The sequence below is a fragment of the Cygnus atratus genome, chromosome 5, assembly GCF_013377495.2.
Source record: "Cygnus atratus isolate AKBS03 ecotype Queensland, Australia chromosome 5, CAtr_DNAZoo_HiC_assembly, whole genome shotgun sequence".
Lineage (NCBI taxonomy): Eukaryota > Metazoa > Chordata > Aves > Anseriformes > Anatidae > Cygnus > Cygnus atratus.
In genome coordinates this window covers 58589906-58606048 of record NC_066366.1, presented here as the reverse complement: position 1 = coordinate 58606048, position 16143 = coordinate 58589906, and the positions used below count along the sequence as shown (strand labels likewise).

The window sequence follows — 16143 nt, the reverse complement described above, 5'->3', positions numbered from 1 at the left end:
TAGACTATATTTGGTAGATGCTATTAAGACAGAACCTCCTCAAGACCCCCGACTGCACATTTGGGAGGCCAAGCCCCTGGTCCAGAAGGTCAGCAGGAGGACACGGGTACAGCCCCCCTCCCAGAGGAATTTTCCCAGAGGAATTGCCCTGCAGGGAATTTCCATGCTCCTTTAACCCGCTGTGGTGAGATACAGGTGTTCCTAATCATCCCTGCTCTCTTGCTCAGGATGACCACTGAGTTTGTCCTTCAATCCCATAGGCAGCCAGATATAAACCTAGCAAGGACCTCACCTCCCTTTCTGATGGTTAGGACACATGCATATACAAAGATGCTGGAACAGGGTCGTTCTGCCTCTCCTAACCGTGGGTACTCACTTCTTCCCTCTCCTCTTCCAGATCGGAGCACAATGCTACCTGGAGTGCTCAGCGCTCACACAGAAGGGCCTTAAGACTGTCTTCGATGAAGCAATCCTGACCATTTTCCATCCCAAGAAGAAGAAGAAGCGTTGTGCAAAATGCCACCGCTGCTGCACCATTTTGTGAAGCCACTTGGAAAGGAAAGTGAGATGAGTTCAGTGAAACCAAGCAGGTTAGAAAGGCAATGAAAGTCACATGCAACTGAAACGGGGAACATGACCAGAAAGGGGTCCTTTTTACCAAAATAGGAGCCCTCCATTCTGTGAAACCTCCAAGCTGTATCACGCTAGGCCATCTCATGTCTATGTGCTTTCCTAAACCTCCAGAGTCGTACGCAGCCTGTTCCCACTGCTGTGGACTGCACTGAGCCAACAGAAACCAGGATGCCTGCTCCTGCTCGACTCTTCTTCACCTTAGGGATAAGGGGAAGGTGTTTGGAAAACAAGCAAACAAACAAGAAATTAAAGGTGGTAAAAAGAAACAGGAGAAACTCCATTTGTGGCCTTAAGCAAGTATTGATCAAAATTAGGAATTTACAGTAGGAATTGAATCTGAACTGACCGAAAGCACGTGGAGATCTGTAGAAATCTAATATGTAAAATGTACACTATAGGTAGGATGTACTTTTAAATTACTTTTCTTTTTATAAAGCTCGCTAGGTCGGGATATACTTCAGTTGGTTCGAACTACATGGAAGCAAAGTGGAGTGATTCAGCTTATTTTCACTTAATGGTGAAACTTCACAGCGTCCGTATGTTGCTGCACTCAAGCTATCAAAATGGATCAACATTTACCTCCAGACTTAAGGAATGTTCTTACAACTTAAAAATGCAAGTAACTGTACTTCTACAAGGGAATGTTCAGGCTGAGCCATGTTTCCATAAGCTGGGAAAGGAAGAACAGAGTTGTAGCATTTACGTACTGAAACAAAGACGTTCTGCCACCAAAGAGTATTGCCCTAGACATGAAATCCCAGCGTGCAACAATCGCCTTTCCAAAGTGAGAACATGAAAGAGACACATTGCCATGGCAACTGAAAAATTACCTTATAGATCAGCTGGATTTCTGCATTTCACCCAGCAGACAAAAACAGCAAAAACCAAAAAGCCAAAGGTCACTCTGATCTCAAGCGCTTTAAGGTGATCCAAGTGCCTCAAGATTTTTTTAGAGTATATCATGTAAAAAAAAAAATTACCAAAGCAGAGTTATAAACACGGTGATTTACTGTAGTTCCCCCTCCCCTCACTCATTACTTCTTTCCTTGCTCCCACTTCCCGTTCTTCTTATGGTAAGTGCTGGTCAAGTCACAGTCCTCAGGAGCGGACTTTCCGGCTGGGTGCAGGTAATGGGCTGCAGCCCACAGCACAGAGGTGGGAAGTCCAGACCTGGAGGGAGCACAAGCTGCCTGTAAGCTCCCTGTGCTGTTGAAAAAAAGTGTGCTTTCCACTAAAGCCTCTCCAGGGAGTGTCTACGTTCGCACTTCACTGCAACGTTGATGCTCAGAGACGAACTCGAAGGGCATCTGTCTTCGGATACCCTGGCAATGCCATGAGACTGTTCTGTTGTGGATTTCATTTGCCAAGCTGAAAATCACAGTGCCAGCAAATACAGATTTCGAGACCTCAAATGTAACTCCTTGCAAAAGCAGCATCTGCAGTTAGTGGTCCCAGAACTGCTCAGAGTAAGCAGCTAACAGAAGAGTACCCCCAGGCGTGTACTGGGCCCCCTTGCCCCGCTCCTCTCCAGAAGCACTGTAATGTGGCTGAGTGCACACAGGCAACCAGAAAACCCTTGTGATTAGCAGTGAATTACAGACTGAGTGTTAATCTGAGGAATTAGAGACTTCAGCAGGATCACAGGAACTGCACCATTGGTGCAGAGAAGGGAATGAGCATGATGCAGTGCCCAGTCCTGCAGCCATTGAAGATTATGGATCCAAGCTCCTGCTTTCACTCTAGCATGAATTTTATTTGACATGGACACCAACAGAAACCAGATCAGACACCTCAAAACATTTCTAAGAGGAAATCAATGTTTTTCAGTGAAAAGAGCGATCAAATGTGGGCTTAGTGCCTTGCTGCTCTTACCCAGCTGGCTTTCACTCACCACCTCTTCCTTGCTGCGCACAAGTATGGATGAAAACAAAGTTGCACTAATTCAAAGCTATACAAAAGAAAGATTTCCTTACCACCAGCCTTGTTCCTACATACATTACATTTGGTTCTATTATGTCCCAGACATTTGCTTCCAATGGACTGCCTGATACAACACAGCTCAGAGCGAGGACAGAGCTGAAGCCCAGTGAAGGAGCTCATGTCGTGCCGCAGAGGCTGTGCTGCTGTCCCAATGTGTGTAGCAGCTGGGACACCAGCAATCAGCTGAACTATAACGTGTAAAAAGATATTGGAAGACTATGAGGGAAACTAGGAGTAACTAAAAGTCCACTGGGGAACTAAAAAAAAAGAAAAGGTTTCAACAGATATCAGAGAAAACAATTAGAGCTTCACTGTGCTGCTCTTTGCTTCAGTGGAAATAGGTGATGATTTTCTTACAGCTGATGTAGGCTGCTGTAGAGCACTAGCCTGTATACAAGTCTCTGGTTGAAGTAAGTGAAGTCTGCTGTAGCTGAAGTGCAATGCAAACACTCAGGTTGGAGCTGCCAGATATTCTTAGAGCTTCACAAAATACAGAGGAAACAAAAATCCAGACTGACAGCTGAGCTTATCGCAAAATAATGAGCACACTGGCAAAGTGCAATATAGCATTCCCGGCATGCATCAGAGCAAGCCACAATACTGAAATGATATTTTTGTGTGCTACCCAGTATCAGTACTGCCTATTAATACTAATAGGATGGCATAGGGTAGCCACATAAAATCAAAAATCAAATAGGAAGTTTTAGTGCTAATGTAACTACAGTGGAGGAAAATTAACTAAAAAATCATATGGTGATATAGAAGCTAAAATGCTCCAATCCTAATGTATTAAACTGTAGCACCCTGCACAAATCATTGCATAACTGTGAAAGCAGATACATGTAAAAAATATTAAGATTAACCAGGGTTTTATTCATATCTACAAAATGAAGCGCCTAAGTTTGTGAAGCAGTACAATTGCAAGTTTTTCAAGCTGATTGTAATTAAAATTTGACATTTGGGAGCTAGAAAGGAGGGAGGGTGGTCACAATCCACTGAGAAATCACCTCTGTACTCCTTCTATTTTTAATCTCATTTCCAACAAAAATAATTGGTTTGTTTTTTTTTTAAATAGACATGGCTAATGCAGGTCCCATAAACATTAGGCCTGCGTTATGTACACACATTTATCTATGCAATGTGACATTTTTTCAAGGATCTGCCCTGATAGTCTGCTGTTTTGGGGAGGATGGAATAACACAGAGCAACAGGCTTCAGAAAGGCATTGTAGACAGATGCCAGGAGACTCATTGACTATCTGGCAAGTCATACCTAATACCTTTCCTAAAAGCCAACAGATGGTGTGTGAACAGGCAGCAAAGCCTATTTTCAGAAATATCAACACACCAGGCACAGTGCAAGCACAGGCATAAGGCAACAGATATAAACTTCAAGTTATTTTCAAGCACCATTAGTAACAAGAAAAGAAAATCAATAAATGATTGCCAGCTGAAAGGAGATAGGTTTTCTCATTGTAAGACGAGCTGGAAATCAGACCCTGATTTCACCTTCAAAGGAGCAGAGGCAGGATAGTCATAAAGGCTATAAACCATCCCAGGAACCTATCTGACAATGTCCTTTTAATGCAAACGACGTCAAAGCCTTTCCTGACAGAGCTGCCTCTGCTAATAGTCTGCTGCCATTCCTAAAGCACTCACAACTTAAAAGAAGTCTGCTAGATCCTAGAAAACCCATCTCCTTTGACCTCTTCTGAAACCTTAATGTTCTATCGGGAGTTGTTAACCTGAATTTCTCTGACAAAGAAAGATGTGGAAACAAAGCTCCAACCCTACTCAGTGCCATACAGGAGCATTTGTTCAGCCAGGTGTAAGTCCCGTGTGCTTATATCCCCTGGGACTGGAGGGGAGCAGTTCTCAATCTGAGCTCCCCATGACTGTCCTGCATGCCAAACGCTCCCAGACCTTCCCTCTCTGCCCTGCAAACACCTCCTGTCACAGCAGTGTGTAGCTCATGAAGAACAATCAATTGCATCAGACCGAGAAATAAAAAGCTTTGTCTCACGCTGCCTTGAATTAGGCTCAATTAGTGCCAAAGGCACGATGTGGGCCTTTCCCTTGACTTTGACACCCGCTGGACCTGCCGCTAATCTTCTGCACCACCAATATGCCGGGAGAGCGCCTGACACGAAGGGTTGGTGTAGCCGAGAAAGGAAGCCTCTCATGCTAAGTGGGAGCTGCAGAATTCACAGAGTCCAGCAGGACCACTGAAACAATCATTTCAGCAGCTGTCACTGATATTTCTCACCCTTCTTCTCTTTTAAAGCACTGCTTCAGTTCAAAACAAACACAGCTGTCAAGATCTCACCCAAGATACTGTCCCAAGACTCCAGAGACACAGTCTGAGAGCCCTTTGCAGGAGCTTGGAAAAGGTTGTAGAAGTTCTTGCAAACAATTTCTACCAATGCCTCCCTTCATCACAGCCAGTGTTGTACACAGCAAGGGATACATTGGCCAATTACACCAAGAGTATGTGTCTAGCAGATGTATTTTCACCACGGGAGCTGGCACTTCCTTACAAAAACGTCCCTCTAATTCAGATATGAAAGCTTACTTGTAGTCCATGACCTTTTCTTCAGCTTTTTTTCCCCAGCGACACAGCAAATACCTCCTGATTCACAGTACTGAAACCTCATCCAGATTAAAAATAAATTGCAATGGCATCAATCAGTCTCAAGGCAGGCTGGTCTGAAACACAAACACAAATGGAGAAGGCAAATGTGCCTTCTCCGCCGCAGCAATACAACATATGCTCGTTTAAGCCCAGGAACCATTTGTTTAATGAACAGGTTGAATGCAGGAATCTGGCTGCATATGCATTGCTCCTGTATTTTCCTTTTGCCTAAAGAGTATGTGCGATTTGTTTTATCCTGCTTCTGTATTTATCTGGAAAATACAGAACATTTTCTTGGTTCACATCTCTATAGGACTAGAGTTCTTACTGTGACAGGAGGTGAGCATGGAGCAACCTATGTCAGATCATTTCTGGACACAGTTGTGCTCTGTGTAAAAATGAAAACAAGTCTCTCCTATAAATGCCTATTTTCCTCTTAGTGAATAAAGCCCCTCTGAGGGCAGGAAAAAGCCTCCCACTGACTTCAATAGTGCCTTGTGATCTCAGCTCTCCTCACCTATCAAAACAAAACATGAATAGCTGCAAGATCAGGGTCCAGAGTCACTGTCAGCTTGATCCTGAAATGTAAATTTCATTTTAAGATATTAAGGGGGTGCCCATAACTAGGATGATTTTTTTTTTCATTCTGCTTTCTTTGCTTCAGTTAAAGCTTTCAGAAATCTGTGAATGACAATTTATTTTTCCTGGGCAGTTCCAGGAACCCCAGCAGAACAACAAAGAGAGTCAGAACCTCACTGCAAGAGCAAAACGAGCTCACAAACCCACATATCGCAGAGGGACAAGCTCATATGAATTGTTGTCAGTGGTGAAAAATCTCTTTGACTTTGAAAACACGTGCTAATAAAAATAGCTCTGAGCATGATCCCCCCCCCTCGCCTCCTTCCAGAACATACAGACCATAATGCCATAGTGGTTGGCTGCATCTTTTAACTATAATTTCAGGTTTGGATTTTCAAAGGTACTGTGTTTCAGCTTCATTTCTCATGAAGACAATGGAAAATTTCGGTGGGGTCCACACATGACTAACATGGAAAGCATTTGAGCATCTCCTTGTTTCCTTTTTGTCTGCCCTATTACTGTGGCTGACCAAGCTTTGAGCACACAGATACACTGAGCTGGGTCCAAGAATCTGTTATACTTTTTGGCTGCTGGTTGTTGACTCCCTAAAGAAGTTAGGCATCTGGAGACTTTGATCTGATCTGATCTTTAGCTCAAGCTCTGGAGACTGGATTTGTAACTCCTGCTTTCAACCATTACTGCAGCCGAAGATGAAAATGATTACATTAGCAGTGTAATATCAAGACAAATAGGTATCTTTGCTGAGTTTGACACTGCACTCATTGCTGTCATTAAATTTCATCTCACCCCAGTGGAGTGGTAGCATTCAGCATGCCAGATTGAATTTTGCATTTGGTTGTGCCAAAGATCACTTTGAGCTCTTGCTGATAGCAGCTCTGGCAAATTTTGACTTTGATCAGAGGCTAATGAATTCACAGCAAACAGTTGTCGCCAGTCTACAGTTTCCAGATCGTCCAGCACAACAGTTATTTGTACTGATAGCATGTAGAGATTTTTGTCTGATGTCTGTCAGAGTAGTTTGGATGTAAGCCACGTCCACAGTGTGACTGTCGTACCGTCTCTCCCAACACACTCCCCCAGAACAGGCAGCTGCTCTAACAACATTACTGAACCGGCAGGCACAGAACCACCCTGTCGATATGGAGTAAATGAGCCCAAACTTTCCCCAAACCTGTAAATATTAACCCCTTAACAAGCATTAACATAAAGCTACGTGAGAGAGGAAAGACACTGCCGAAGTCATCTCAACTCCTCAGCAGCGGTGACCAGAGGTGGCAAGCCCAGGCTGCCGGGTGGGATGTGCTACAGAGCAGGGCACAGCACAGCAGCCTTGCTGCCCCAGCCCCAGCCTCCTCCTTGTGAAAAGGAGGGCTTCAAAGAGGAAGGCTGCAGAGAGGAAGAGCAGGGAGACAGACCTGGACTGTCCTCGAGTGCAAGGATAACTGAATCCAGTTGAACCTGTCATGATGTTGACGCACCTGTTACGTACAGGCATTTCGCTGCAAAGAGATTCTCTGCTTCCCTGAGAACACAAAGACAAGAAATTTTCTTTCCTTTCTTTTTGCGTAGTACTTCAGCAATACTTACAGTGCAACAAGTTATTCTCATTGAGTTCATTCGTGAAGCAAATGCAATGACCTCAGCCCAAATCAGAGCCTAACACATCATCCATCAGCTCTTAGCAAGTTAAGAAAGAGCATCATTTACTTGATGTGAGCAACTGAAGCTTTCTCTCTTAAAAGTTGCTATGTGCAATATCTCTGGAGTATGGGTCTGGTAAAACCAAAGGATGAGTACTAAAAAGTTACGTCTAACTTCTGAGTGGCATATCTCTTTTTAAAGATGAACCAAATCTTCAAAATTCAAGTCAGAGCAATACAATTTCAAGCCAAGGAAATATAGTTTTCCAGCAATTGTTTTGCATAGTTTAAAAATCATGTAAACAGTATTAGTTTCCTATTTACTGCACATGATTCTGTACTCTTTTGCTTATCCTCTTTTAAACATGTAATTATTGTATATTGTAACTGCATATTAATATCCTCTATTGTACATAGTTTATTTTAACAAAATAAATGTATTACTAAGTATTTTGACAGCATCATTTGAAGAAGGTATTGCCACTCTATGTATTTTCCCAGATGCTAATCACTTACACTCAGCATGACATCTCAGGCAGGAAAAACATGCACTGATACATAGGATTGCTTTTGGGTGGTCCTAGAACCACCTGCACCTTCCAGTGTCCCCCACCAACAATATAAAAAGTGAAACAGGAGGTGACACTGGCAATGCAGAGGCTTGCTAGGTCTCAATCATGTCCCTTTGGGCAAATTGGTGCTTAACCAACCCCCCCTGCAGCCTGGACATAAGGGAAGGTGGAGATGTGGAACCTGCAGGTCTGGCTTCCTGCTGGCCCCCAGCCTTCGGCTCACTCCAGTCCCTGCGTGTCCCACAAGGACTGTCCTGGAGATACTTAATCTCCCATCCTCAAACAATATTGAGGTGCTTGGTTTGTTGATTGTTCAGATATTACTCCCCCCCTGCCTTCAGGTAAAGGGTTCTTGGCATTACTGTCTGTGGTCTCCAATGAGATACCATGGCACCATTAAAAGTTTTTTTTTTCTCCTGAGTGAATATTTACAGTGTTTTGGAGAGAAGCCAGCGTGCAGCAGCCTTGCAAACACAGGAGCTCTCTTGGTGAAGCAGCTAAGCAAAGCATTAGCCCAAGAGTTTTGAGGGGAGTTTGTTACGCCCTGGCAAACCTAACACGCGGATAACAAAACCCTCCAACAAACCCTTAGCGGTGGCAAGGGAGATGATGAGCTGTGTAACATTTGGCCCAACACACAGGACAGGGAGAGGCAAGAGAGAAAGTGAAATGGTTAAAGGGCTGAAGAAATTACATGAGGAAAGACAGCCCTTAAATGCTGGGCTAGAATCAAGAATATGACTGCCTGCCACTGGAGGAAGCTGTTATTAGTCACCAGTTCTTCTATGGCCAGGCTATACCCAGGAAGAAGCAGTGTGGAGGACATGTACTGCCTTTAACACCAGGGTGCTGAATGCATCCTCCAGAGCAGAAAATTCCCAAACTGTTGCCTGGATATACCCAGGGAAGGATACTGCTATACAGCCCGATGCTTATACATTTCCCTGAGCATCCGCTCCTGGCTAGGGTCAGCGGCAGGATATTGGGTGAGACAGCCCTTAGCTCAGGCCCCGGGCAGTGGTTCCTGTTTTCCTGTGAGTACAATGAGAGCAGGAGGGAGCTGCCTATCTCATCCTACAAAAAGAAAGCCAGTCAGTGCAGGAAACATGCACCCAGGGTCGCATCCTGCCCTCCCTCTCGCTGTAACTCAGGTTTGAACATGAGGTAAAATATATTCCTGACTGATTTCTGACAGGGTCAGTCCTGCTGGACATGCCAACTGCTTCATGCAAACGAGGGGAGCTGAGCCTCAAGACAGCGGTTGTCTTGACAATACTCTGAAAGTATTGTCAAAAATGAAAGCATGGCGTGACTGCGACTATTGCTGTTCGCATTAGAAGAGTGACAACAAATCCAAGAAACAGAGAGCTGTAGAGGATGCAGACGTGAGTCATCAGAGACATACAGCCTACTCCAAAATGCACTAGGGAGAAAAAACTGGCTGTATCGTCACTCCCAGTGCCCAGGAGGGAAACTGAGGCACAAAGAAATCCACTGTTTTGCCCCAGTTCACCTGGTATGTTTATGGCAGAGCCAAGTCCAGACTCAGAGCTGTACAGTTATGCCTTCTCCATACCTGCACCTTCTCCTTTCTGAGCAGGTAGATGCAACCATCTCCCTTCCTTCAGAAAGTCTCACTGCAGCAGGTATTTCGAGGATTTTTGTCTGGTGCTGGTGCTCAGTGTCCAGGTGAAGGGAACAACCCATGTGCTGGTTTAGCACCACTGCTGAGATAAGATGTGGGATGTGATGGCCTCTGTGACAAACTCTCCTTTGCAAACTTGCACACCAAAGAAAGAAGGGTTGTTTAACTGCTTTGGACAGGTGGGAAGGTGACATACAAATTTATGGCTTTAAGGAGCATTAAAAAGCCCCCAAGGAAAAGGCAGCAGCCTGGGAAGGGGATCCTCATGTTCTGAACTACGTGGGCTATTTTGACTGCCTGCAAATTCTGAGCAGGACATAAACTCCCAGCTGCAGCATAAAGGAAGTGAAAGCCAAAAGACCTGATTCAAAGTATTAAAATTGGTGAAAATTTAACACACTGAAGACCTAGGAGCATACAAACTTCTAAAAAAAAAAAAAAAGAAAAGAAAAAAAAAAACAGATTTGCAATTACTAGGAGCAGGAATCAAGCTGGCTCCTTGAAACTCACTGTGGTGTGCCCCACTTGTAGGAGCCCAGCAGAGCTAGAAAAGGAATGCTCCCTTGGCAAGTTTGCAGATGACACCAAGCTGAGTGGTGCAGTTGATGACAATAGAAGGAAGGGCTGCCATCCAAAGGGACCTGGACAGGCTTGAGAAATGGGCACATGAACCTCATGAGGTTCAGCAAAGCCAAGTGCAAGGTCCTGCACCTGGGTTGGGGCAATCCCAAACATGAGTACAGACTTGGGGATGAGTGAATTGAGAGCACCCCTGCAGAGGACTTGGGTGTACTGGTAAATGAAAACTCACACATGAGCTGTCAGTGTGCACTTGCAGTCCAGAAAGCCAACCAAATCATCCCTGGGCTGCACCAGCAGCAGTGTGGGCAGCAAGGCAAGGAAGGGGATTGTCCCCCTCTGCTCTGCTCTCATGAGACCCTACCCGGAGCCCTGCGCCCAGCTCTGGGGCCCCAGCACAAGGACAGGGACCTGTTGGAGTGAGTCCAGAGGAGGCCACGAGGACGCTCAGAGGCTGGAGGTCCTCTGCTGTGGGGACAGGCTGAGGGACCTGGGGGTGTTCAGCCTGGAGAAGAGAAGACTCCGGGGAGACCTCACAGCAGCCTGCCAGAGCCTAAAGGGGGCTGCAGGACAGCTGGGGAGGGACTCTGTGTCAGGGAGTGTAGTGATAGGACAAGGGGTAATGGCTTTAAACTAAAAAAAAAGGGTAGATTTAGATTAGATAAAAGGAAGAAATTCTTCACTCTGAGGGCAGTGAGGCCCTGGCCCAGGCTGCCCAGAGGAGCTGTGGCTGCCCCATCCCTGGCAGGGCCCAAGGCCAGGCTGGATGGGTCTTTGAGCAATGTGGTCTGGTGGGAGGTGTCCCGGCCCATGGCAGGAGGTTGGGTGGAATTAGATGGGCTTCAAGGACTCTTCCAATCCAAACCAGTCTGAGATTCTAGGAAAAGGGGATGTGCAGGTCAAATGGGTTGATGGGATCTGGCATTCACTGTATTTTTGTCACCCACAGTAAAACCACAGCAACTCCATTCATTTTGGCTCTTCTCCTTAAAAGACCATCTAGAAGTGTTAGCTTGGTTTCAGTCAATACATTCTTCCCACTCCTCCTCTTCTGCCTCCCAAGTCTGGCTGCTACTACATCAGTCAAAACCTTCCTTCACAGCCTGCAGTGTTTTCTTCTGAAAACTCGTTTGGATTTCTACTGCCTCACCATCTCTGGGTACTGCCTGTATTTCCCATTGGCTGCAAAGGACATTTGCTACTTTCTAACCCTACTTCTAATCCTGAGATTATAGCACAGCCAGACTCTGTGAGAGAAATCCAGCAAAGGAAATGACTTCACATCAGCATCGAGGAGATGTTTTGCAGGTGTTCGCAACTCTGGCAAAGAGTTTATAGGAGCTTACACATGTTCCATATGAGAAAACTCTATGCATAAATAAAGAAGGACACATTGCTTTCAATTGCATTCATACTACAATTTGGGGGTTTATTAAGGACACAAATATTTTGTAGGTTTCCCATAGTAGTTGTGATGCTGGTTAGAACAATAACAAGCTTGAAGAGATTGAGAGATGCAATTTGAAAGAAAACACAAGGACTTTTTAAGGCAGTTAAACTCACCATCACCAGAAAACTGCTCCTGCTGCTGTTTGATATAGCAGTCTATATTTAGAATTACTGAGGGCAGATGATAAAATTACCTCCTTCCTACTCAACCACAGTGCATCTTTCACAATTCCAGACAAAACATGACAGCAACTAATAAATTACAGGTTAAATTAAAAAGAAAAAAAAAATCTGTCTCAGTGAGGACAGGACACCTGGGAAAGTTTCAGTCATGCAACCCTGGAAATGAAGGCAACTGCATCCAGAAGACCCTTAATCAGAGAGGAAGTCAGGTGCTGATATTTCTCTCAGCAGCAATTCTCTCCTAATGGCTATCTGAGAAGTCATCTTTGTTTTGTGAACTCCTGTGAGCCCCTCGCACTTGGCAAAATCTTCATGCTTTTACATCATTTCCCATTTTGTTCAGGGGAGAAATGAGAGATGAACATGCATCTGTCCTCCTCCAGGTGGGAACCAGAGGACAAAGGCATTTATGGAGCTGTGGTCACCGGGGGGGCTTCTGCAGCAGCTCCTACATGGCCCCTAGTTTGTAAATACTGGGTCTGAACAGGTGTGAACCAACCTTTGACATGTCTGCTGTCTTCCTGGTCCTGGGCCTATCCCACCCTTGGTGGCCATGTTATTGTGTATCAGACAACTCCACAGCTCTCCTGTGAGCACTTTTGGCTGCCCTCCGGCTCTGTGTGCACCTCCTTCTAGAGCAGCAGGTCTCCAAGGAGCTCAGCAGTGCAGAGAAGTGTGGGAACACCCTTCGTGGCCCCCTCCTTCCCATCACCTCAGCCAGGGCTCACTGAAACCAAAGCATCATCGCTGTGTTTTGGCTTGGTCCCTCTAACTCTGGAAATTGTCAAGGGAGGTGCCTTGGGCTTTGCAGAGCCTCTCTGATTTTACATGAGGTCAGTTCTGCTCCAGGACAACCCTGGAAAAAGCAGGATGGGAAGAAATGCATCTTTGTGTTTTTTACAGATTTAATGTGCTTCTTTCCATTTTTTTAAGGAATTGTCCCTTGTGAGGCAAGATTTTTTTCAACAGAATAGCTCCAATTAAGCAAATTACTGAAACACGTGCTTAACTTTAAGTCCCCTGATATTAAGCAAAGCACTTAATCATGAGCTTAAGTACTTTGCTGAGTCAGGGCTAAGGATGCATTCACCCTAAGTTCAAGGTGGTGATTTGGATACCCATTTCCATTCAATTGGCCTGACGGCCTTTTCTTTGACAGTTATTCCTGATAGACTTCAGTGTAAGAAGAACAGGGGGGCGAGAAGGGGGAAATGCTGGTAATTACATTTACATTACTGGGAAGGCACTAAAACCTGAAATGAATAAAGAGGCTGTTCCACCAGCTGTAATGCCTTCATGGCCTGTTTCCAACTGCTCTGTGACTGTTTAGTCCATGTGCATTTTGTGCGTGAAGAAAGGTCACATACTGTGAAAAGCCTGTGAAGAAGGGAAACAGCATCCTTTTTTTCTTTTCCATAGGATTTGCTATTGCAAGGCTGCGTACTACGTTTCTACAGCTATAGTGCTTTAAACAGCATGAGGAGAAGGGATTAAGCCTCATCTGCCTAGGAAAGTCAATGATTAGGAGCATTAGATGGTGAGATCAAATTATGGACTGACTCACACCCTCTGTAAGCCTGGAGATAGCAGGGGTGCAGAGCCAGGGAAGAATCTGGCCCTTCCTCACCTGACCTGAGAAAGGAGAGCTCAGGCAGTCTCACACTCGGTGGTGGCAGTGGAGCAGATGTCGCAGTCGCAGCGGATGGCCACGGGGTAAGTGTAGAAGGGATCCACACCCGGGGCACACTTCGGCAGCATCACCGTCACCAGCTTGGTCTCGTTGTAGGTGCACACGCGGTGGTAAGACTCGATGTAAGGCGGTTCCAGAATTGGCCTCTGTGGGAGACAAATGCTGGCATCAGGCAAGATGCAAAACAAATATCTGGGGTCCCAGTTTCCTCAAGGGGACTTAGTGTAAACCACTTGGATCAAGATGGAAGGGGCCACAGAAATAATTTTTAGGTTACAGCTTTTGACACCTGCCCCTTGGGGTCCAGCCATGAAGTGGAATGGGCATGTGTACATGTGTGAGAGCCTGAAACACTAAGTTCCAATCAAAGCCGCCTGAAGGAAGACAAAAGCCTACCCAAAAAGCTCGTTTTCAGCAGAATACTAGTGCTTCAACCAAATGCAGATTTGCCAAAAGCAGCTGCCTTCTTCCAGAAGCAGATTTTTCATCAGAGAAAGTACATGCTGCTGGAAACCCTTCTGTGTGCACGAGGTGCCTGAGAGCAGAGGTGCACGTGGGTGCCATGCAGCTGGCTCCCTCTCAGCCAGACCAGTCCCCCCAGTCAGGCTGCATGTCCTACAGATCCTCCACCCCCCCATGGGCGCTGCACTCATGAGATGTTTCTCATGAGATTAACAGCTTGGCCAGAAACCTCAACCAGCAAGAGACAGAAGCCTGAAGGCCCTGAGCCCCACACTCCCACTTGGAATGATGGTGGCATAAATTTCGCTGAAAAGTGAGTTTTTCCTCAACAGAAGCACGTGCTTTGCAGAGACTCCAAAAGGAGCAGCACAGACAGGAGCGGGGGGAGCCCACTGTAATCCTTTTCCTCACACAGATGTGAAAAAGCATAAAGTAACACAGCCAGAAGACATTTTAGCATTTTCTTTCTTTCCCTCTCTGCTTTGGAAAGAGCCTGTGCTAGGAACCAGGAATGATGGCATGGAAAAGAACAGATGCAATGTTTCAGTGAGAAGATATCCAGACACCCTCCCTCTTACCAACCTCCCCCATCCAAGGGGCTTTCTAGAAGCTGCTGAGCCTACAGCCAGATGCATTCAGCTGAACTACACCCCCATGGTACTGCAGTGCAGTACGAGAGCCTACAAAGTCTGTGCTGCCAGAGGTGCTCATTGGATGGGGGGAACTGGGAGATAAGAGGTCCCTTGAGGGAACCTTATTCCACTGGGGAAATCTGGCAGCTGGTGGCCTTTCCCTTGTCCCACCAAGCAGGGAAGGTGGGCTGTCAGAGACTGGTTCCTGCTTTGCTCAGTTATACAGAGCCCTTGTCTTTATATGGACAAAACTCCTCTGGAGCTTCCCTTAATAAGGTCTAGGGTCTGGGTCTGGCCCCTTGAGCTGCTCAGTGGCAGAAAGGTGATGAGGGCCAGAAACTCGCTCTCTGAAGTGTGTGCAGACTTGTGCTCTCTTTCCCTACACACCCAAAACATAGCTACTTCACATTTACACAGGGCTGTGATTTAAAACACGGCCAAATTAGACACAGACATTATCTTTGGGATGTGTCTTTTGGAACAAAATATATTAGCCCTCAACTGGGAGCTCCATCTTAATCTCAAAGGAATATTCTTTAAGTAAAGTAATAAAGGCCTCCTCTCCGTAAGTTTTTAAGCCACAAGAGGCTTTCAAATTCCAAAATGCAAGCATTACACATGTACTTTGTTAATATCATCACATGATGATGCATATCGCCCTTTGAGACCCTGCAAGGAGGGAGGGAACCACAGCAAGGCACTGACATCAACAGCAAGATGGAGCAGTACACAGCCCCTGCCTGCCCCATAGGCAGCCACAAGCTATTTAATGCTTTTCTTTTGAGGGCTTTCCTTGGGTGGGGGTGAAAGCCCCCCCCCCCAGGGATCACAGCCCGGAGTCTCACCTCCCAGGTCTCGCAGCGTCCCCAGCACGCATCCGTTGTGATCCGCAGCGCCTTGCAGCCGGGCTTCTTGGCCAGGAAGGTGAACTCACGCACGGCGCAGCCGATGAAGGTCCGCAGGTCGATGGCGGAGCTCTCGGGCTTGCCACCGCGGCCTGCTGGCAGCAGGAGGAGGAGAGTGGCCAGGATCACGCACTGGAGCTTCATGCTGTGGCGGAAGGGAGAGGAGTGAAGGGTTGGAAGAGCCAGGATGGTGGCACAGTCCTGGAAGTGAGAAGTCCAAGTTCATAGGTTCAGCACAAAAGCCAGGATGACCCTTCCTCCCCTCTTCCCCTTCCTCACTCAGCCTAAGAGAAGATGGGCAGATGAGGGTTCACCTGCTCCCATAAGGGAAATCTTATTGCCACGGTCTGTGTCAGAAAGCAGCGGCCTGCGGGCTTTCCCCACAAAGCAGTGGGGTTTGTCTGGAAGAAAATAGCCACCTACCAGTGCCTCGAACCCACTGAAATCCCCACACTGCAAGTTTACAATGCAGCAAATGCCTTCCTACCACCCTATCTGGGCTGCCCAGGCCTTGCACCACGCCAACCAGCAGATAGGCCTTT

At 46.2% G+C, this 16143-nt stretch overlaps 2 protein-coding genes across 2 annotated transcripts in view; one reads left to right on the top strand and one right to left on the bottom strand.

Moving 5' to 3' along the window:
* The window catches only part of RHOJ (ras homolog family member J), a 55630-nt gene extending 47518 nt beyond the window's left edge, over nucleotides 1–8112 (top strand). The window contains exon 5 of the mRNA XM_035551395.2: nucleotides 398–8112. Coding sequence (XP_035407288.1) covers nucleotides 398–544 — 147 coding nt within the window. The 3' untranslated portion in view covers nucleotides 545–8112. The remainder of the gene's footprint in view (nucleotides 1–397) is intronic.
* A 5447-nt stretch (nucleotides 8113–13559) lies between these two features.
* GPHB5 (glycoprotein hormone subunit beta 5) lies at nucleotides 13560–15745 on the bottom strand. Its single transcript, XM_035551370.1, has 2 exons — nucleotides 15542–15745; nucleotides 13560–13748 (listed from the first exon to the last, which is right to left on the bottom strand). The coding sequence occupies exons 1-2, from the start codon at nucleotides 15743–15745 to the stop codon at nucleotides 13560–13562; spliced, it is 393 nt and encodes a 130-aa protein (XP_035407263.1).
* Between the last annotated feature and the right edge of the window lie 398 nt (nucleotides 15746–16143).